Raw genomic sequence first — 23,473 nt, forward strand, 5'->3', positions numbered from 1 at the left:
TTTGTTAGTGAGGTGATGAAGCTGAAGCGGAGGTACGAGGTCGGTCTGGAGAAGCTGGAGTCAGCCTCCGCCCAGGTGGCCACTATGCAGGTGGAGCTGGAGGCTCTGCAGCCTCAGCTCCGCGTGGCCAGCAAAGAGGTGGAAGAGATGATGGTGGTGATTGAGCGTGAGTCCGTGGAGGTGGCCAAGACGGAGAAGGTTGTGCGGGTGGATGAAGCAGTGGCCAACGAGCAGGCCACGGCCGCCAAGGCCATCAAAGATGAGTGTGATGCAGACCTGGCCGTCGCTTTGCCCATCCTGCAGTCAGCTCTGGCCGCCCTTGACACACTCACACCTCAGGTGAAGAACTAAGATAAAGATTCAGATGTACAGAAATGGGAGTGGTCTTTCACCCTTACTTGGTTTATTGTATATCATTTTGCAAAGTCAGATGAAGAATGTATTATTAGTCTACTATGGTATTACAGTATAATACACACTTGTCTGATCTGTTTCATATGTGGTCCATAACAACTTTTGTTTAACATACTGTCTTTGCACTAGCATGGGTGGAAATTTGGAAAGGCAGCAGTTTTAGCAAAGATTTTGATCTCTTTGTAGGACATCACAGTGGTGAAATCTATGAAGAGTCCTCCGGCTGGAGTTAAACTAGTGATGGAGGCTATTTGCATCCTGAAAGGTATGAAACCTGACCGGGTTCCCGATCCGTCTGGCTCCGGCAAAAAGGTGGAGGACTTCTGGGGCCCGGCCAAGAAGCTCCTGGGTGACATGAAGTTCCTGCAGAGTCTGCACGAATACAACAAGGACAACATCCCACCAGCTAACATGGCCATTATACGCAACAAATACATCACCAATCCCGACTTTGTGCCGGAGAAGATCCGCACGGCTTCCACCGCTGCAGAAGGACTCTGCAAGTGGGTCTGCGCTATGGACTCCTACGACAAGTGAGTTGAGGAAAGCAAAACCAAAGAAGTGCTTTTATTTTATAAACATGTCCCTCTGAGAGAGGAACCGCCTGAGGTCACAGCTGTAGCACCAAGAACTTTGCGCATGTGTGGCCCATGAATTAAGGTCCTACTCTCTCTTACATCTACTTCCTGCTTGGTGCTTTTTGTCTGTGGACACCCCCAAGGGCCAGGTGTTAAGGTGTTGCCACCTAAAACCAGTGCCACTGGGTAGATCACCAACTGTGGTTTGAGTGAAAATTCATCAGGATTGAGGAACATTACGGAATATTTGCCATCTGTGACTCTTTTTGCTCAGTTTAATATGATGCAGTGCTATCAGTTATTCTGTTCCTCAGTACAGTAAGTCTGTAAGTACTTGTAAGTCGCTTTTGGATAAAAGTGTCAGCTAAATGTGGTAAATCTTAATGTAAATGTACAGTGAAATAGTTCTGTTAAAATAAAAGCAAGTGCAACAAAGAAAGAAAAAGAAAACTTTCAGACAAAGAATTAAAAAAAATCTAAAAAGTATTACTATGGTAACAATACCCAGCCTTTCAGCCATTCACCAGCAAAGCTGTATAAACTGCTGAAGTAAATTCTTCCTTTGAACCCATTTTCTCTCTCAGAGTTGCAAAAGTTGTGGCCCCCAAGAAAGAAAAGTTGGCCCAGGCGGAGTCGGAGCTGAAGGTGGCGATGGATGGCCTGCGGAAGAAACAGGCCGCTTTGAAAGAGGTCCAGGATAAACTCGCCAAGCTGCAGGAGACCCTGGAGGCCAACAAGAACAAGAAGGCAGACCTAGAGAACCAGGTCAGCAGGCAGCCGGTGCACACCGCTGTGGGGGAAATAAGCAAACATTCTGACACACCGCAAAAGGAGGAAAGAGAACCACTGAAATTAGCTGCGGCTTGATCCAAAGGCTTTAGCTGAGAATCCTTTGTGTTATTCAGCCTTGGTTATTGGGAGCATTGATTTAAATTTTTTATTCATGTCTTTTGACATTTGTCTTTTGAAGCTTTGGAGCTGTACAAATGTTTTTTTTAACCTTCCAGTATTGGTATGTGGTGCTCCTTTTTTTTTTATTTTTTTTATGCTGCTTAAAAAATTAAGACACAGATTCAGATGGCACATAGCAACTGTTGTCATTTCAGAAATGAACAGACTATATTTAATTGATGACAAATTCCACCCTTCGCATGATCTCCTGTCTTTGTGTGTGAGCTTTGTTTACATTCTTCCTTTCTAAAGAGTTATTTAGCATTTTTGTCTTCAGAAGACATGAAAAGCCCCCTCTGGTTTGGTCTTTTCTGTATTGTTTACTTTCCTTCAGCACATCTTGATGCTGCTTTGAAGATACAAAATTGAACCTTTTGTTCCTAACCCTCCCTCAATACATACACACACACACACAGACACGCACACACAGATGCACACACACACACACACACACACACGCACAGAGACAGTCGACTGGGTATTTGGGTAACCCAAGCACCAGCAGGGTCCTTCTGTGTTTTTCTGCTCCATTTCACTGCCTTTCATGTTGCTTCTATCCCCTTGTCTCTCTTGCTGTGTTTATTTTTGCAGGTTGTCTGTTTTCTCTGTTCAGTGTGGGAAATTGTTTATGCCATGCTCACCCAAGCATGTCAAACATGCAGGAACTCACGTGCACAGGGACAGTCTCTGAAACTTCCCCACACACATCCTTCTCATGTTTTTTTTTTTTTTCAGGGAAAACTTTCATTTTCATTCGGTTTGCTTTCTTCTTTTAAATCACATTAGCTCCATTTTCCATCTAACAGGGTCTGGAAGGACATATCAGTGTAATAGGAAGCGTTTAGCCATGCTATCTTTGCCATGCAAGTGCTTAGCCATCCTGTCTTTGCAGCCATGCTGCGAAGATAACCACCTGGTTTCCCAAATGCATCTTAGCGCTGCGATTATTTGGATTAACATGGAGTGTATTGGCAGCAATCACCCGCTCTATCGGCCATCTAATTCTGTTTGTGCTCTGGCATCTTCAGGAAAGCAGGGTAGTATTCCACTTCCTGTCTGTAAGGCTTTATGGTAATGCTTATGTTATCAATCCTTAAAAACGGAATGTTATTGGTCAATAACAGATTATATATAAAATAATTAATCAGAAAGGATGTTTGAATAAAGTATTTTACATCTATAGCACAGCATAGCATATCACCTAGAAATATATCAGTATCAGTATGATAGTATGTGTTCCCACCTGAGAGTGAACATGTCTGCTGTTATTAGCATGCTGTTCTACCTGCTATGTTACAGTACAATATAATAGTTTAGGAGGAGTGAATTTAAATGTGTTATAGCATTATGTGTAATAGTTAAACTTTTATTTTTTTTACATTGAAACATGAATTAATTTCTAAAACACCCCTGTGATGTGGGGTAGATATAAAATGGGTTTTAGTACTGTACAACCTTATTCAGTTTCATTATTGAATGAAAGTTAATTTAGAGTCTAAACACTGAATTAACCGTCTTGAATCAGCAGGGCATAGAAATGACAATAATGTAGACGTGTAGGTTTAATAAAAAAAATCTACCAATAAAGGAGGATTTGAATGAGTAGAACAGAAGGAGTGCATGCAGTAAAATTACATTACAACCTTTTTAAAAACAGCTCATTTTAAACCAAATTGCAATTCCTTTCAGATCAAATTTGATAAAGTTAAGGTCTGTATGAGTTGTGTTAGCAAATGCTAATACTGATTGTGCTACTTTGCACAGATTCGTCAAACAAGGCTGCCCCTAGTATCTTAAGTATTTTCTTCGCTGTGAAGCTTACAGTGTGTTTATGTGTAAATGAAGCAGTTTGTTTCAGGTGATGATCAGTTGGCTTGCATGCCAGCTGGTGACTGCACTGCACATTTCAACATATCACATCAAATGACACATATGAAATAACCAAACCAGATAAAACTACAGAGGGTACTAGACAATTTGCTCCCACAGTGGAACTGGAGCCCGTGATCATCTAGTGGAAGCTCTGATTGCTCCACCAGTAGGCACTTGGATTTTTTGGATATAATGTCCACATTTGTTACTAAGAGATCAAGCTTGCTAAGGTCCATTAGCTGCACACGTGCAAGAATCCTTTCTTGTTGTTTTCCCACCTTTAACATTCACATTAAAAGAGACCTATTGAATCGGCTAGTATATGGAGAGTACCACTAAATATCAGCATGTGTGATGGATCAGGCTGTCAGTGTCTAAAAAGGAATGCCAATCAGCTTGTGAGCTAGACTCAAGCTGGGTATGATCTGTTTTGTTGTTTTTCTGTATTGTTTTGTTGCTTATACAAATATATATGAAATATGTTTCAGCATACGTTAGTGCATCCCTGACCACTAGCCATGCACAGTCACAGACAGTGAGGATCTCCACACCGACCTCACTCACACTCCGTGTTCAGACCTTAGTCATCTCTCTGTAAAGGATATGGGCAATATTACTATTACATGCATCCTTTTTATTGATATTGAGGTGTGTAGGTGTGATTAAATTGATGGTTGTAGGTGGAACTGTGTAGTAAGAAGCTGGAGCGGGCAGAGCAGTTGATTGGTGGGCTGGGAGGCGAAAGGAGCCGCTGGAGCGAGACTGCACTGAACCTGGGCGAGCTCTACAGCAACCTGACTGGCGACGTCCTCATCTCAGCTGCCATAGTAGCCTATCTGGGAGCTTTCACCTCCAGTTATAGACAGGTGCGTACACGTGCACAAGCAACAAACACACATACACGCACACACACGTGTCACATAGGCTATCTGTTGTCTGCTGTCATGGCCTGCCTGGGGCTTGCAGCTTTAGTTATAGACAGACACACACATGCGCACACACGCGCACACACACACACACACACACACACACACACACACACACACACACACACACACACACACATTTGATTACCCATTTGATTGCTTTAGCTAGTTGAATGCAGCTCTTTAAATGTAGATAGTGATTAAAATGAGAGAGGGTCAGAAATAAATGAGTGGGAACCTCCACATGAACATAATTCCAATCACTGCGGATACCCCCCCACCCACCCACCCACACACACACACACACACACACACACACACACACACACACACACACACACACATACATGAACATACAGGGTGCATCAGATCATCGGATCTGAATATTATGCCACAGAATTATGGAGTTATTTTGGTTAAATAATAAAAAATTTAATTGATAGGTTAAGGTTAAGACACAGATCCAAACAACTGTGATAATTTTAGCCAAAGTTCAATAATAAAAACAAAATCTAAATTTATTTATATAGCGCTTTTTACAACAGATGTTGTCACAAAGCAGCTTTACAAATGTCTAACTCCAAGTCTCCAATGAGTAAGCCAAGGGTGACAGTGGCAAGAAAAAACTCCCTAGAAACCTTGAGAGGAACCAAGATTCAAATGGGGGGCCCATCCTCCTCTGGCCAACAACAGGAACCACAAAAATAACAATTTTAAGAGAAAAATAAATAACTAATAATAAAATTAAAAAATAATCAGTTAATATCTAGTCTAAATTTCTAGAGGTCCTAGTCTTGTTTCTAGGTGTGCATATGTCCGAAACCCATCCCATAAGAGAACGTCCATTAAGGGCAACAGAGAGTAGTTGTCTGGGGTGGAGGAGTGGTGGGCTACAGCAGGGGACATCAGGGGGAAGTGGGAGTGCTCTTCTGGATGGCTGTCAAGATCAACTTCTTTTGTGTAATGGTGAGCGTGTACCTCACCATTTTCTTTCTTTTTTTTTTTTTTTTGCTGCATTTGCCTACTGCTATCTCTCAAAATTTGTGTGAGAGAAGAACCCTGAGGTCCCAAGTAAAACACTTCTCAGCTCATATTCAAAGAAAGTCCTAACTGGGAAGTCTTTTTACATCAAATAGGACCGATGCATAAACATAATACTTCAGATGTTTTGATAAGAGGTTCATAAATCTAAAACTACATAAACATAATAGTACAGTTGTTTTGAACTGTGGTTCTGATTTGCTATGAATCAACTGAGGGAATGAACTATATGTACATAAAGGCACCCAGGCCATGGACATCTTATGCAACCAGACCTCTCAGCTTATACACACAGGCCTCTCAGCTGATACACACGGACCTCTTAGTTTATACACACAGGCCTCGCAGCTGACTTATGGTATGTAGGAACAGAGAGAACCTGGACCTATCTTAAATATGGTCAATGCAAAACATTTTGCATTTTACATTTTCAAGTGAAAGATAGAAACTTTTCCCATGGGAGTGCACAAAGTGCATGTAATTTTATATTATCACAGGGACATTTGGTCCCTGCAAATGGATAAATAGATGGCCACACATGCAACCATGCATGTACATACGCACACAGACACACATGTGCACACACACAAAAACTTTTTTTTTTTTAAACCCACCACAAACACATTCGGATATTTGTCAAGCAGCGCATTAGGAGTGAGTGACACCTCACTGTCTGGTTCTCTATTTCATTTCCGTCTCTGTTCTTTGTTTGACAGGCAGCATGGCCCTGCATTCTGAAATATTTCACCTAATCATTCCTCATGAGCCGCACGCAGTGCCATATTAAAATGCCTTTTCAGTCTCTCCTTTATTATTGGCATACATGCCTATCAGCAATCCTTCATGAAATATGAATCAACTCAGGGAATATATTTGCAGCCATGCTGGGAGATAATGTTGTGAACTTGGTGCAATGGCTGGCAGGAGACACCAGCACTTTAACTACATCATTTTCTCCACTGAGAAAGCAATATCTTTTCCTGCAGAGGGTCCTTGTGTGAAAATCATTGCGAAGACACAGAGAAAGTGGTTTGTAATGGATTTGTGTGAATACAAAACCATTATTGTATAAAACAAAAATAAGGCCGCACAAATGTTGTAGTTGTGTAAGTGATGTAGTGAAGTCACAACCCAAGCACGTGTTGACAGGAATTTCATTGGCTACCTTACTGGACGACAGCGAACTTCTTCAGTTGTCATAGTTCATGGAGGAACTTCATTCAAACGTAGGACAGTTAGTTATGATGTACTTTTGCTGTCTCTACTTAATCAAAGCCTTTGCCAGGAGAGGTTAAAGTAAGTGTGCACTTGTAAGTAGCAGTTAAAGTTGCGCACATTAATCACGCCTGGGTTTCATTCATGGATAGTCATGTTAGTATGTGCTACTTTTAATCACTAGCTAGGAACACATCCCTGTTATTATCCCATATAAAATATCTGTGTGTGTGTGTGTGTGTGTGTGTGTGTGTGTGTGTGTGTGTGTGTGTGTGTGTGTGTGTGAGACTGCAGAGTGCTACAGACGATTGGATTGAGTTGTGTAAGGCCACACAGATCCCCTGCTCCAAGAACATGTCCCTAATGCAGTCTCTGGGAGAGCCTGTGAAGATCCGGAGCTGGACCATCGCTGGCCTGCCCTCAGACAGCTTCTCCATTGATAATGGCATCATCATCTCGTAAGATATAGAGATTCAGCCTCTTTGAACTGTGCTTTATGGTGGCATCATTGAACTGTGGTTTATGGAATATCAGTGGGTTGGGCCCAAATAGCACTTGAAACTTGATTAGATTTTTAAATTATGTACATTATGTACATGCATTGGACATAAAAGATGTACATATAAAGAAAATATATTGCATGGCACTGTTTAAAGAAGAGTGAGGTTATAAAATGACTGAATGTTTAGATATATAAATAAATAAGTTTAAGGGCTTAAAAAACAGAAGGACTCGAAGAAATCAAATGGTGAAAAGCAAATTAGTTGGAATAGTGTGAAGCTACAGTCCAGTGCAGATGCTTTGGATTAAGACTGAATTAGGATCTGTGGGATTAGGAGCAGGCTGCAGTATGGACAAAAATGGATGAAAAGCAGGGAATGGCCTATTAACACAGGCAGGCCAAGCTGGCATAGCTCAAGATTTAGTAACTCTTGGCTCTTAACATCTTAGTCACTCTCAGGGTTTGTTTTCCATACTTTTAACTTGAAGGGGATCTTAGAACGGATCATTTGATCATAAAAACAGAAAGATGGCTTTGTGTGTCTTTGAGTACTTTGAGGGTGCCTCCGTGCCTCAAAATACTTTAATACTGAAAAACATGCACAGCACTACTATCAAATTCCTTGCTCAGAAATGCTTCTTTGGTGTGTATAATGATATAATTTTTATCTTCTCTGCCACAGGAGCAAAGCGAAAAGGCTTCCGTGTCCTGTTTATTTTTAACACGAGAAAAGCAGAGCCACATACTAGTAGCAGTAGTCAGAACGGCGTGGCAATATTTAAACCAAGTTGACCATATGGGATGAGCTTTAGGGCAACATGCAGTTCTGTGGGGAATACTCACTTCGCTTGGTTACTCATGGCTTACCATGGCAAAGGCAGAGGCTTTCTACTCAAATTCTTTGTTCATCATAAATATACCTTTTTTTCCTGGTTCTTGTACTTTCTGGGCATGACTTCATAAATTATTACTCTTACGGTTAGAATGGGGGCAAACATGTTGTCATTAGAGGCAGGGCATTTACTGGGGACGGCCGAAGTTCTCTGGCAAACCAGTTTCGGTTCACTACGCAACGTTTGACAGGGCAGTACTTGGTGGTGGATAGAGCTTCTGTGATGACAGTTGATAATGTACAGCTCTTTCTGGAAATACATTATATTGAAAAGTTAATATGATATCGGTGAGGAAAGATGCTTTGAAGGAGTTTTTGAGTAAAAACATGGTTACTGAGAAGTTACTGGCGCGTAACATTTATTAGAACAATGTAATAATAGTGAATTATATCCCAAGAATAGACACAATATTGCTGCAATAAAAAGTGCTCTCCATGTCCTTTTTAAAGTAAAGTTTATGTGAAGGACATACTGGCGTTCCTCACCTCCTCCACAGAAATGCACGGAGATGGCCACTGATGATCGACCCTCAGGGCCAGGCCAACAAGTGGGTGAAAAGAATGGAGAAGTCCAACAGCTTGCACATCATCAAGCTCAGTGACGGGGACTTCGTGCGAACGCTTGAGAACTGCATTCAGTTTGGTACTCCAGGTGATTCGCTGCTTTAGTTCATACATACATATACATCCGACTACTATTGGAGGATATGTCATTCCTTCTATTCCGTTTGTATTCCATTTGAAGAATTTATCTTAATGAGCTGCAATGTTTGTGATTTACAGCATGTCTGTATAACAAGACAGCATATGGTTGTGCCCAGTTAACATTCTTTGCTATCTTCTCAACTGGAACATTGTTTTGTTTTTGCTCACACGGCTTTTAATGAAGTCCTAGGCAGATTTTCCTCTTTGTTACAATGTCAGATAAACTGATCTGTCTGCCCCAGGTGCAATACCACTCCCTCTCTTTAGGGGTCTCCCTTCACTAGGAAACTTAAACCAAGATCAAAGCGTGAGCAGGAACCGCTGAGTGATACCTGTTGAGAGACGCCGACACACACATCCTGTCCTAAAGGCAACGCGTCTCGTTCATGTCCTGAAGGCACGCTGTCTTGAAACACCTGCTCCAGCTCATTCCGCGTGCCTGGCACCGCTCACGTGGGCGTGTGGCCCAGTAAAAAAACAAAGCTTTGGGGTGGTGGGCAGTGTTTCTCCTCCCTTTTCCTGGGAGGAAAGACAGTAAGGAGAGGGGCGTGGCAGACCTGGTGGGGCCACTTCACACCCAGCACCTGACTGGTCGGAGTCCGCCTTCACTGTGTTAGCTGAAAAGACGAGGGCTGGTTTTCCACTCCCCACGTGAGCAGCATGGATTTGCCCAAGACCCCTCGGAGGAAAAAGTTGTTATTATGAGTCCTGGCTTCTTGCCTCAGTTATTCATGACTAGGGCTCCTTCACTCCACAAACTTGAGTATGGGAGAGAGAAAGAGAGAGAGAACGATAGAGTGATAGAGTATCCCAAACAGCTTTAATAAATTCTGCTGCTGATTTTTTTTTTCTTTCTTTTATTCAACACACTTTAAACATGGACAGCAGTACTGGCACATTGTAGCATCTCGGTATCGTAATGTATGATGGCAGCAATGTATCGTTACAGGCTTTCTGTGCTTTCCCGTGCTGTTCCTTTTCTTGCAGTGTTGCTTGAGAATGTTGGGGAGGAGCTGGACCCCATTCTTGAGCCCTTGCTGCTGAAGCAGACTTTTAAACAGGGCGGAAGTGTATGCATCCGCCTGGGGGACAACACCCTAGAGTACGCACCAGATTTCCGCTTCTACATCACCACCAAACTGCGCAACCCACACTATCTACCAGAGACCTCAGTCAAAGTGGGTCTTTACGATACACACCCATGCACTCACCCACCCCCACCCACACATTTGTTTTTATACTTCTCATGATGTGGAGTTATACATATTTTGGTTATATATTTTGTATATTTAATAGGGTTGTTTTCTAAGCATAGCCCTATTGCATAAATTGCATATATATTTTGTATATTTAATAGTTTTTTTTTCTAAGCATAACCCTAAACCATAAATTCAAGCTTAACCTCAGAAACCAAAAGATGTTCTTGCTTTTTCAGTTTGATTTTTTAATTTTTGCCTCAGAAATGTATAAATAAGTAACACACCCATTGAAAAGCATAGTTCAGTACAGCCTGTTCTCATTCAAATACCCATAAATACAAACACACACACACACAGATGTGGTGCTCCCGCTGTTATCACACATCCGCTCTGACCACATTCACATAGCTGTAGTTTAATCTAGAGATGAAAGGCAGGCAACTTTGAAGAAGAACATAGAATTAGACAAAAAGCCACAGTAGTACTGCAGAATCACTTAAAGCTGAGATACCGGCTCCTTTGCCTTCTTCCAGATAAAAGAGAAAATATTTCTATCAGAGATTATCATTGGGTCTATCTCGCTCTGGTTCTCTTATTGCATTCAAAGCCGCAAAAGTTTGTGTTGTGTGAAGTTTCTTGTTTGGTGCCCTAATGTCTATAGTTGGTATCCTTGTTGCATAAGTGTGTATCATCTGAGCTCTGAACGGAGCCCCATTTAGAGGATGGCTAAGAGACTGCGCTGTAGGCTTAACCGCAAAATGCTTCATTCGCACTAACGATGTGATGAGAGTGAAGACGTGTTAGGAATTAGCTGCTGTTCTGATGTTATGACCATGCTGATCTAGATCAACTTATTGCTGGATTTTCAAGTCTGAGACAGCAATGAACAGCTGCAGGTGACAGATGTGTTTGTGTGTGTGTGTGTGTGTGTGTGTTTGTGTGTGTGTGTGTGTGTGTGTGTGTGTGTGTGTGTGTGTGTACCCCTAATTATTCTATTTCTTCCCAGTAAACACATGCAAAGCTTAAGCAAAGTTGTTTCTTGCAGTGGGCCGATCTATAGAACATCAGACACAGTCATGCAGGCATTCCTCTGTTTCAGAAAAAAAGATAAAATATTTTTTGACTCTTCATTTGGACATCTGGAATCTTATGAAATGATGTTTTTATTAATCTTTTTGTGGATATCAGCCAGATATGATGTATTAAGTGGAAGCGTTATGGGCTTTCATAGGAGCTGCACTTTGCTTACATATCTGTGCTGTATAGTCCGGTCATTTGAATGAGCTTTTGTGGCACTCATTCATGGTCACATTCTTTCTTCAGCAGGACGTTCAGGTAATAATCACACTCAATTAATGAAGCATTTCATCAACTTCTGTGTGCAGGCCATGTATGCTGCTTGGCTATGACAGAGGCCTGCCTGGCATGCTAAACTTAATCAGTTGCGCTCCATTTCAAGGTCTTGCTGCCACAATAGCAACAGCATGTGTTTGGATCGACTGTCAAAGTGGGCAAGTGAAAAAAAAGAGACTGTCAGAGAATGACACGTAAAATCTAAGTGACATTTCTGAAACCCAGCAGTCACCCCTGATCATTGTTCGTGGTGTTAGGAGATGGAGATGACAGCCTCAAGCTTCAGTGATCCAGTTTAATACACTGTGTGAGGTTGGCTTTTTTCACGTGGCAGCCTTGTGTTCTTGTCATGAGAACACGAGAAGAAAATCTGTGTCTGCAGTACAGGAATGATGAATAGGTCAGGAATCAGGAGAGTCTGTAGTAAAGAACTGCCTTTGACTGACAGATGTTCCCCACGGTGTACTTGTTAAATATTAGGAGTTATTTGAAAAGACATTTTGACCAGCAAACTGACTGTGCGTCTGTTCTTTACTCTGTCTCAGTCCGCATGGCTTCTTGGTCATGTCTGTCAGTTCTGGGGCATGTCTGTCAGTTCCAGCATTTGCTAGAAAGTGTAGTTTATTTGCAGTTTATTTTCCCCGTATCTTCTCATCATTTCTATTTATTAGGTTTCCTGTTACCTATTCTGCCTACAGACAACATAAATTTAAATACAGATTGTGCTTTTGATGTGAGTTTAATAAGAAAACAACCCCACCACCTCCGAGCTATAAAATTTAAAGGCGCTAGCATAATTTAACAGATGCTATTGAAAAAACTGTCACATCCCAGTTGGTTACGGTTTTGGTGTGCATGTTTGGCTCTTTAGGTGACGCTTCTGAACTTCATGATCACTCCGGAGGGGATGCAGGACCAGCTCCTGGGCATTGTGGTGGCCCGTGAGAGGCCGGACCTGGAGGAGGAGAAGCAGGCACTCATCCTGCAGGGAGCAGAGAACAAACGGTACCACTAGACAAGTTCTGCTCATCATGAGGTCTATTTGTAAACATGCACCGGCCATCCAGATTCTGGAGTATTTGGTACTGATCCTTGTTCAAATGCTCCCACAAATCAGTGTTTTAGAGCAGGTCGGTGGAGGCTTTAGAACCGACTTCGTGCTGTCAACTCAGCATTGTGAGGTGATGTGGAATCAGCTGTGTGGGTTGCAGGGTGATATAAACCTCATGAAAGTCTGATGATAATCCAATGAAAGCAGCCACAACTGTATAATGACATAGCTAGAGAGATATTAGGGATTAATGTGCAGCTCTTTTAGTGGGTGTAGAGGGACCGTGGTGGCTGAGAGTATGTCCCAATCATCGCCCATATCCCATCCCTCGTCCCACAGGCAGCTGCAGGAGATTGAGGACAAGATCCTGGAGGTCCTCTCCTCATCCAAGGGAAACATCCTGGAGGATGAGACGGCCGTGCAGATCCTCTCCTCCTCAAAAGTGCTGGCCAACGAAATCTCGGAGAAGCAGGCCGTTGCTGAGGTGACAGAGCGCAAGATCGATGAGACGCGCATGGGATACACGCCTGTTGCTGTCCACTCGGCCATCCTGTTTTTCTCCATCGCTGACCTGGCCAACATCGAGCCCATGTACCAGTATTCCCTTAGCTGGTTCATCAACCTCTTCATCCTCTCCATCGACAACTCAGACAAGAGTGATGTACTGGAGCAGAGGTAGGAGCCTGTGTCACCGCCAGTCTTCATATACCCTCTGCGTGGTGTTAGATTAATGTGCGCATGTGTAGGATAGTTGAGGGCTTAGTAGTTTCCTTGTATTGTAACTGCTGACAGGGATAAGTGGCCCGATATGTCTATGTCCTCTCTTGGTGTATATATGGGTAGGAGGGAGCACATTTTAGTGACAGTCCTGTCAGACTGTTGTTATGTAACACAGCACAGGGAACAAGCACTGTGCTGCATTGAGACTTTGCTTAGACTAAACTGGATAAGAAACCAAAATAAATAAAGCAGTGCCTATAATAATCACCAAAATCTGTGTGTTATATCAGTGTCTAAAGGAATCACAATCATCTGTGTGTTGAATCAGTGTCTAAAAGAACCATCACCACCATCTGTGTGTTGAATCAGTGTCTAAAAGAACCATCACCATCATCTGTGTGTTGAATCAGTGGTTGGACACCAGATGCATCTTCCCTATAACACCAAATAAGCGACAGGAACATTGGCCCTTATGTTCTTTCATGGCTGCATGGTGCAGCTGTAGTATGATCAGAGGGAAAACTTCCCCTCTGTTCCACTGTAAAAGTTTTTAAAGAGTTCAGGTGAAGACATTCCTGCCATGACCAGACACCTATCACCCCAGCACTGTCTTAAATGGTCAGCATTGCTGTCAGAGCTCGCGGTGAAGCCTCAGTGCTGAGCTGCTGAAACTTCAGTCCAAGGCCAGATGTCTGGGCAAGCAGAACATTCAAATAACACTGAAGGTTGATGCATCAAATAAAAAAAACATCACACAGAAGTGGCATACTTCAAGAAAGTCAAGAAAACTAACAGACTATAGTAGCTGTGATGATGTAACAAACTCTAGTATCTGTGGTAAAGTAACAGACTGTAGTAGTTGTGTTAAAGGTACAGACTGTGATAGCTGTGGTAAAGAAACAGAGACTGAAATAGCTGTGGTTAAGTAACACAGACTGTAGTAGCTGTGGTAAAGTAACTGCCTTTGTCTCCAAATCCCATTTTTTAAAACTAACCCCAATTAGTTAATCCAGGACAGCCATGGTGTCTATTCCCAAAAGTGAAAAAAAAAAAATTTAAAAATATGCTGTTTGTTCTCATGATTTTTTTACATGCTTACTAAAAGGGCACATTGTTGATTTTAGTCTGAAAGAAAATCACTTTCCTCCAGATTTCTTGTAGGTACATTGGCAAAATAGCTACCAGACTATAATCTTGACTTGACTTTGCTGTTCAAATTCTTAAAAATTATAGTAATTATTGCGTTACTGCCATTCTATTTGTAAAATCCCAAAGATGAGTCACTTTACTGAAGACATGACCAATTTAGACTCATAAGATATATATTTTTGAAGGTGTTCCACTAAGATGATGGTGGACAGTATTTACTGCAGGGGAGATGGTTTACTTAAGTCAATTATTTAACACAGAAAGACTATGTGAAAAAAGCATATTGCTTCTATCATTTGACAAACAACAGAAGTATGATTATTTGTCCAAGAAGCTGCTATTGTCATTTTACTTTGCTCTGTCATTTTCCAAAGACCTTTTATTGGTTGTTCATGCATTACTTATTCCTCCTGTGTTCATTCCTTCCCTGTTTTGGTGGGCAGACTGCAGATTCTGAGGGACCACTTCACCTACTCGCTGTATGTGAATGTCTGCCGATCACTCTTCGAGAAAGACAAGCTTCTCTTCTCCTTTAGCCTCAATGTCAATCTGCTCAAACATGACAAGCTCGTGAGTGACTCTGAGCTGCCTCTGCACATGCATACACACACACACACGCAAACACACACACACACACACACACACACACACACACACACACACACACACACACACACACACACACACACAGGCATACACATGTATACAAATGTACAGGCATACACATACACAGGCATACACACACATACACAGGCATACAGATATACAGGCATACACGTGTACAGATATACAGGCATACACACACACAGACATACACATACACATGTATACAGATATACAGGCATACATACATGCAGATATACAGATATACACAGGCATATGCAGTCATACAGATTTAGTAATACAAGTTTACAATAATAACAGTTTTAGCGCTAACTTCGTGTGAGTCTGTTCTTCCATAATGTTGAATTATGGTAACATTTTACAGATATTATGTTTGTTTTTTATGCTAACAAAATGAATCATCTAAACATAATCTCAAATCAAATATTACAAATATTTAGGCATAGACCTCATGATTGTAACTCATCACTAAAGCTCATTACAGATTGTAAATAAGCTTTTCTAAACTCTCACTATCTCAGGATCACGGCACTGCAGTGTTTAGTGTTTCCTCTGTACTGACACAAGGCTCAACTCGTGTACAGCTTTGTAATTATCTAATGAGCTGAATAGTGCGCATTAAGTCAGGGAAACCACTAACCGCCTTCCGGACCTGTAGTCTTGTACATTGTCCTAGTTGGAGCGATTGAAATCTAATTTGTTTGTGGGTTGTGTTTTTTTTTTTTTTTTTTTTTTATTATTATTATTATTATTTTTTAATTTCCACAAGCATTGTGGAAAAAAAACGACAAAGGCTGATTAAAGTGTTCAAACCTATGCTCATAAAATGTTGCTTAGCATTGTAAACCACAGCAACCTCATTAAATCTGGATTGTAATGTTTACACTCAGTAAGGAATGATTGTAATAATGTATTACTACACTGAGTGGCAGTGGCTCTTATAATTTGATCGTGATTTTTTCCCCATTCTTTTTTTTGCAGATTGATGAAAGAGAGTGGTGTTTCCTGCTGACGGGCGGTGTAGGCTTGGATAACTCTCACTCCAACCCCTGTAATTGGCTTCCCACTAAGGCCTGGGATGAGATCTGTCGTCTGGATGAGTTGGAGAGCTTCAGGGGCCTGCGCAGGGATCTGGGCTGCCTCAAAGACGGCTGGAAAGATGTCTACGACAGCAAGGTGCCTTCCCTCGCCCCACCCGCTCTCAGGTTCAGTGGGCAGAAAGCATCCGTGTAGAGAAGTGATCACCTTAGCATCTTTACTCAACCTGGTGATCAAACAGCTACTGTAGTCCTTAAAACACTGAGATGAGCGTAGTTGTTCACCTGTGTTTCACAGGATCCACACCACACATGCTTCCCTGGGGAGTGGCAGGACAAACTGGGGCAGTTTCAGAGAATGCTGGTGATTCGCTGCCTGAGACCAGACAAGGTGAAACAAATCATGTCTCTCGTTATCTTTTGCTAGTTACATGTACATGGAAATGTACATTCATATTTTCCTACCTAATTAATTCCTGCATGTTACTTTTATATTTACACTCCTTGCTCCCGTAATTGGAATGGATCTGTAGCCCCCAAAATAATGTCATTGTATTGATCATCATTTTAAGTAAAAGGGAAATAATATTACAGATTTGTTGTTAACTTTGTGTATTTATGTAATTTTAAAGTATTTAGATTATATTGAATTAAGCTGTTTGTCAAAGAAAAAACATTTTTCGTATGTTTAACAAAATTTACTCTGAATCTTAATTTTGAATCTTGACCTGGATTAGCTTTTCTAGGATATAAAATCGGTTGTATATCATCACAGATGGAAGGCAAGGTCCAAGTCTGGATACCAATGCAATCCCAGTTTATTTATAGACAGAAATCAATACTTACATACAAACAAAATAGCCACAAAAACTGAAAGTAGTACAGGGGTGATCCAAACACAAATGCGGAGCAAACATATGAAGCATACCTTAAGCAAGACAAATAGCCAACGACCAAGACACATGAACAAGCGGTTGAAATACATAGACAAATGATCAGAAACACGAAACATATGAGTATGTTAAAGGGCAGGGAATGACACAACACAACAACATCTCTTTAACCATGGTGTGGAGTTGGATATATCTAGTCTAATTATTCTATATTACCTATGGTGCAGAGATGAGGATAATTAGTCTACGTTTTTGTATTTTAAGCATGGTTAGGATATGTATTCTAGTTTGTTTTAACTATGGTGCAGGGATAGGGATGTCTAATATGGACGGATGTTGGTGAGGTTTGAGTGTAGAGAAGAGCGTTAAAAACAAACAGGAGTCTTCTGCCCTTTCTACACCTGTGTTTACATGTACATACACACACACACACACACACACACACACACACACACACACACACACACACACACACACACACACATATATATATATATATATATATATATATATATATATATATATATATATATATGTGTGTGTGTGTGTGTGTGTGTGTGTGTGTTGTTGTTTTTTTTGTTGTTGCGTGTTTATATCCATTGCATTTTAATGCCATAATCGGTGTCTTATTGTTCTATAGTGTTTTTAATGTTACACACTGATTTATAATTTACACCTAGATTGTTAATGATGTAATAATCTTGAAACCACCATTTCATGAAAAAATGCAGTTGCTTTTTGTGGTTATCCCTGACACTAACATCTAGTTAGCTCAGTTAGTTATTCTGTTGGAAAAGTGTTCTGAACGACTCTGATGGAAACACACTAAAGTTCATCAGTGTACTGTGTTGGATCAGTAATTTTAACTTGAATATGAATTTACTTTACCTCAAAATATAATATGTTAACATTATTCATCTTGCCTCATCTTTCTCTGTAGGAAGCTAATGTTAGCCAGCTAAGATAGACAAGCTTTCAATGGGATTTTTTTTATCTTTTATTTATTTTATCTGATTTTATTTATAGATACTTTATTTTCTTGCTACATAAGCAAAATCAAAATGATCAAAGACATTCATTATTTGTTAATACCTGGGCATTTAACAAAACAATACAAAAATACATCAGTATAAAGATCAACTCTTACAGATGAAAAATTAGCATTGGTGATTATATTGAAAATGATATAGCACTATGAGACACTTCATTTTACGTGAAAAGAATTTCTACATAAACAGAACAAACAGAGCAGTATTCCTCTATAAGCCTGTCCAGTTCAGATTTCACACAACTCTGGAATGGCACTTCTATTACAGCAACGTGTGAGTATTAATGCTGCATCTTAAGTAGACTTCAGGTCAAAGACACCACACAGATCTATCCCTCAGACATCTAACTCAATATAGTGACATTCACTTAACGAAGCTATTTTCTGCACAGTGAAAGAATCAGCTAGATTTAAACATCCTCACCCAGCACAGTTTAAATGATAACAGCCCCAGTGAAGGTAGGCCCAGTGACATACACTATTTTCCCTGCTGCACACACATTTTCTACCTTAGGCCAGAGCTTCTTTCTCCTCTCATGATCTTAGCAGCCATCCACACCGTATCCCTGCAGACACATGAGGTGAACTGTAAGATGATTGCTCTGGGTCTTGTGCCGCCTTATTGTTGGCCAAGGTGATGCACAGTAGTGTCTAAAGTGTTGACAAGCTTGTCCTCCATGTCCAGTAAGACATTTTGGCAAATTCCCAAAACCTCCATGCAAGCATTGTCTTGTGCAGATTCTGGAACAGGGACTCCGATTTCATAGCCCATCTTCTAGAGTAGGATTCCAAATTGCCTACTCTCCTCTGCATGACATTGATAGGGTGTTTTGTCTTCCTGTGCTCTGCTCAAGACTAGTAACTTGTGTCATAACAGCTTTGAGGCCTGCAAAAACAGCTTCAATCTTGTCATTTAGGCCAGAGGTTTCTCTTTCAGTTGCATTGAATCTTTCATTAATAAGCTTGGTCATATTGACCTTCTGAGATGATATGTATCACCAACATGCATGGTGAAGAGCCCAAGTGATTTTTTTTTCTTTGTAGGAGGGCATTTGCTTGGTGTCAGTGTTGGAAACTCTTTTCTAAAGTGAAGTGTCAGTGGATTGAGCCGTGCATGGCTCTGAAAGCAAAAAGATGCATGTCTTTGTACATTTGTACTTTGTAAAATAAGTGTTGAAGAGCCCCCCTGCACCAGTTTAGAGTCTGCTAACTAGCTACATAACAAGGTCAAAATAGTCAGGTCTCTAGATAACATGTTCTTTAATGTGCCTGATCAATACCGAGAAACTATTGAGAACAGATGGTACAAGCAGGCTGTTTCACAACTTTTATTATTGAAGGACCTTAAATCTAAATGTGTGTGTATATGAGTAACCATTTTGTAAGAATAAAAATAGAAGAAAAATTGATGATGGGAGATTTGGACCACTGCGCAAAGTGTTCTCAGGCACATCCTAAAGATTCTCAATGGGGTTCAAGTCTGGACTCTGTGGTAAAATGATGTCTCATGCTCCCTGAACCACTCTTTCACAATTTGAACCCAATGAATCCTGACATTGTCATCTTGGAATATGCCCGTGCCATCAGGGAAGAAAAAAAATCCATTGATGAAATAACCTGTTCGTTCAGTATATTCAGGTAGTCAGCTGACCTCATTCTTTGGGCACATAACGTTGCTGAACCTAGACCTGACCAACTGCAGCAACCCCAGATCATAGCACTGCCCCCACAGGCTTGTACGGTAGGCACTAGGCATGATGGGTGCATCACTTCAGCCACCTCTCTTCTTACCCTGATACGTCCATCACTCTGGAACAGGGTAAATCTGGACTCATCAGACCACATGACCTTCTTCCATTGCTCCAGAGTCCATATCTTTATGCTTCCTAGCAAATTGAAGCCGTTTTTGCCGGTTATCCTCACTGACAAGTGGTTTTCTTAAGGCTACACAGCTGTTTAGTCCCAATCCCTTAAGTTCCCTTCGCATTGTGTGTGTGGAAATGCTCTTACTTTCACTATTAAACATATCCCTGAGTTCTACTGTTGTTTTTCTGTGATTTGATTTCACCAGACGTTTAAGTGATCGCCGATCACAATTTTTTTCTGACCACATTCCTTCCTCGAAGATGATGTTTCCCCGCTGTCCTTCCACTTTTTAATAATGCATTGTACAGTTCTTAACCCGATTTTAGTAGTTTCAGCAATCTCCTTAGATTTCTATGCTTGATGCATGCCAATAATTTGATCCTTCTGAAACAGATTAACATCTTTTCCATGACCACAGGATGTGTCTTTCGACATGGTTGTTTAACAAATGAGAAGCTACCCACTGCATCCGTTAGGGTTAAATAACTTGTTGCCAGTTGAAACATAATCACCCATGCAGTAATTGTCCAATGGGAGGCTCTTACCTATTTGCTTAGTTAAATCCAGGTGGTGACTTTTTTTTTGACCAGGCAGTGTAGCAGAGAACTTGTAGAAAGGAGGATTACCACTCTGTAATGTCTCCTGCGTTTGTCAGACACTAGAGACACCCTCGAACGAGTCCAAAATGAACGATAGCGAATGGAGCTAAACAGCTCAAACCTAAAAATTAAAATAGCTTCTAACCACTTTTGGAAATTAGAAATATGTATTACACTAAAAATATCAAATAACACTTACCTGTATATATTATGTAGTAGGCCACTGGCCTTTCTGCCACATCATCAGCTCATGAACCTGACAGCGCCCAGTAACAGAAATGCTACCGTATTACAAAAGCTGTAGATAAAAGAAATGTACAAGTTTTATTTGCTGTTTTTTGTGTAGTACGTACATCTACTATAGTATAACAAACATATTGACAGTTTCGGCACCAAAGGTGAGCCCAAAAGTAACGGTCACAGAATGTTAATGTGAGTCAAATCAGAATAAATGAAGCTTGTGCTCAAGAAAAAAAAAAAGCATTGCAGTATTTCATTCAGTAAACATGGATGTAGGTGTAGAGCTAGGCATTATTAAAGTTATGATATAACACATCTGAAGTTGTAAAGCATCGCTTAAATGCCTTACTTGAATGTGATGTGATTGTACCACTTATCTAACTTGATTACTGTTGATGTTCCAGATAGTTTATGCAACAAAATTCACATATATTTATTTCTAGTGTTGTTTTACTTCTGTCTGTTGTCTTCCTTACAGGTACCCTATTTATTGTTCTATATGGAACTGACTATGTGGTGATTAGTGAATGAGTAAACAGTAGATCAATTCAGACAGAGCCAATTTAAAAACATTTTAGCACTAGCTATACCAATATGGAAGATCAGTCACTACCGGATGCATCACTTTTCCCTGATAGTTTGTTATTTCCTTATCCTTTTAGTTCTGTATCATTGATCGTTGGTTCTACAGGCCTTAATGTTCTTCAATGCTTAATGTTCTACAGTGGTTAAAGAGGTTACATGTTCAACAGACACCCCCCTCCCCGCCCTTTCCTCCCTCAGGTCATACCCATGGTGCAGGAGTTTGTGTCAGGCAGCCTGGGTGTTCAGTTTATCGAAGTCCCCCCCTTTAACTTGGGTAAAGCTTTCGGGGACAGTCACTGCTGCGCCCCCCTCATCTTCATCCTCTCACCAGGGTCTGACCCCATGGCAGCACTACTCAAGTTTGGTGATGAACAGGTAGATGACTGAGTTCACTTTGTGTCATTCTGTGTACAGCAAGCTTACTTTTCTAACATCCCTGTATGTTCTGCCTTTTCCCCCCATCATATGTGGTAAGCCAAACAGTTTCACAAAGATGTAGGGAATGTCCCTATGGGTCTCTATTTGTCACCACACTGGGCCCTAAATGTCAATCTCTTTTAGTTTAGACTATATTGGTTTCTACAATAACCCAATATACTCTTTGCTCTTAAGAACCAGATGAGTACCTCGTGGATCTATAGTGAGACAGGCATCAAAAAAAGTGCTGTGATATGCATGAGGTACTATGAGCTATTATTATTGCTGTTTACAACCCTGAAACCACTGGGGTGTCACCAAGTCATCACCCTTTAAAATCCTATTAAAAATTCACAGCAGAACTTTAAAGTTAAAGCAAACTAAGTTAAGACATAGTTCTCTGGCAAAGGGGATTTTTTTTGCATAATTGATCTAGGATTGGAAGTCTCTAGCCAAGACGAACTGCAGCATGTAAGCACCCTGTTTTGAGCTCACATTATACAGTGTAATCTCTAGCAGTGAATGCATTTTGTGTTTTCCAACTGAGATTAATTCATTAAGATTGCTCAGGCATTAAACTTTATTTCCAGTGTGCAAAGTTAGACCAAATAAAAACCCAAATTTATATTAGTTTTAGCTGGATGGCTGTGACTCTAGTGTTCAATTTAGACATCTGTGAAACACTCACATTCCATCACTGTTGCAAGACCCCTGTTTGCTAATGCCATCTTATTTCGTTGGTGCTACCAGGGATTCTCAGGAAACAAGCTGACCTCACTGTCCCTGGGTCAAGGCCAGGGTCCCATCGCTATGAACATGATTGAGACAGGTGTGAAGGAGGGCACCTGGGTGGTCCTGCAGAACTGCCACCTGGCCACATCCTGGATGGCCACTTTGGAACGAGTATGTGAGGTACTGCTGGGGGGAGTGGACACACTGAAACATGTGTGTGAGGTACTGCTGGTGGGTAGTGTCCATGCAGAAGTGAAGGAGGGCACCTGGGTGGTCCTGCAGAACTGCCACCTGGCCACATCCTGGATGACCACTTTGGAACGAGTATGTGAGGTACTGCTGGGGGGAGTGGCCACACTGGAATGAGTGTGTAGGATACTGCTGGGGGCAGGTGTCATTTAGGGCAGGAGTCAGAGTCATCACCAAGGGTGAACTGAGAGCTGTTTTATTCAGTGGGAACTAGTGGTGACTGATGGTTATGGCACTTGGAGGGAAGAAATAGTTACAGTCTGAGTTAAACTGAACTGCTTGTCCGGTGTGGATCTGTGTTAGCTTTTTGTAAATGGTTGTTTTATGTTATTCATGTATTGTTTGGCAACAAATAAAAAATTAGCAAACCATGTGAAACTTCTTTCCAATCTAAATTCTGTCCAGGAACTTAATCCGGACACCACTCACCCAGACTTTCGTCTGTGGCTCACCAGTTACCCCTCACCCAGCTTCCCCGTGGCTGTCCTGCAAAACGGTGTCAAAATGACTAACGAGGCCCCCAAGGGCCTACGCTCCAACATCATTGGCTCCCTCTACATGGACCCCATCTCCGACCCTGAGTTCTTCAACAGTAGCTCCAAACCAGTAAGTGTG

At 41.2% G+C, this 23,473-nt stretch overlaps 1 protein-coding gene across 1 annotated transcript in view; it reads left to right on the top strand.

Annotated features, from left to right (window-relative positions):
• dnah7 (dynein, axonemal, heavy chain 7) overlaps positions 1 to 23,473 on the top strand; it is an 83,251-nt gene that overhangs the window by 45,552 nt on the left and 14,226 nt on the right. Inside the window, exons 43-57 of the mRNA XM_027010040.2 lie at positions 9 to 339; positions 601 to 947; positions 1,577 to 1,757; positions 4,496 to 4,681; positions 7,292 to 7,455; positions 8,889 to 9,043; positions 10,084 to 10,274; positions 12,520 to 12,653; positions 13,039 to 13,374; positions 15,012 to 15,138; positions 16,174 to 16,368; positions 16,528 to 16,620; positions 21,659 to 21,835; positions 22,628 to 22,789; positions 23,264 to 23,464. Coding sequence (XP_026865841.2) covers positions 9 to 339; positions 601 to 947; positions 1,577 to 1,757; positions 4,496 to 4,681; positions 7,292 to 7,455; positions 8,889 to 9,043; positions 10,084 to 10,274; positions 12,520 to 12,653; positions 13,039 to 13,374; positions 15,012 to 15,138; positions 16,174 to 16,368; positions 16,528 to 16,620; positions 21,659 to 21,835; positions 22,628 to 22,789; positions 23,264 to 23,464 — 2,980 coding nt within the window. The remainder of the gene's footprint in view (positions 1 to 8; positions 340 to 600; positions 948 to 1,576; positions 1,758 to 4,495; positions 4,682 to 7,291; positions 7,456 to 8,888; positions 9,044 to 10,083; positions 10,275 to 12,519; positions 12,654 to 13,038; positions 13,375 to 15,011; positions 15,139 to 16,173; positions 16,369 to 16,527; positions 16,621 to 21,658; positions 21,836 to 22,627; positions 22,790 to 23,263; positions 23,465 to 23,473) is intronic.

Source organism: Electrophorus electricus, chromosome 25 (genome assembly GCF_013358815.1).
Source record: "Electrophorus electricus isolate fEleEle1 chromosome 25, fEleEle1.pri, whole genome shotgun sequence".
NCBI classification, from domain to species: domain Eukaryota; kingdom Metazoa; phylum Chordata; class Actinopteri; order Gymnotiformes; family Gymnotidae; genus Electrophorus; species Electrophorus electricus.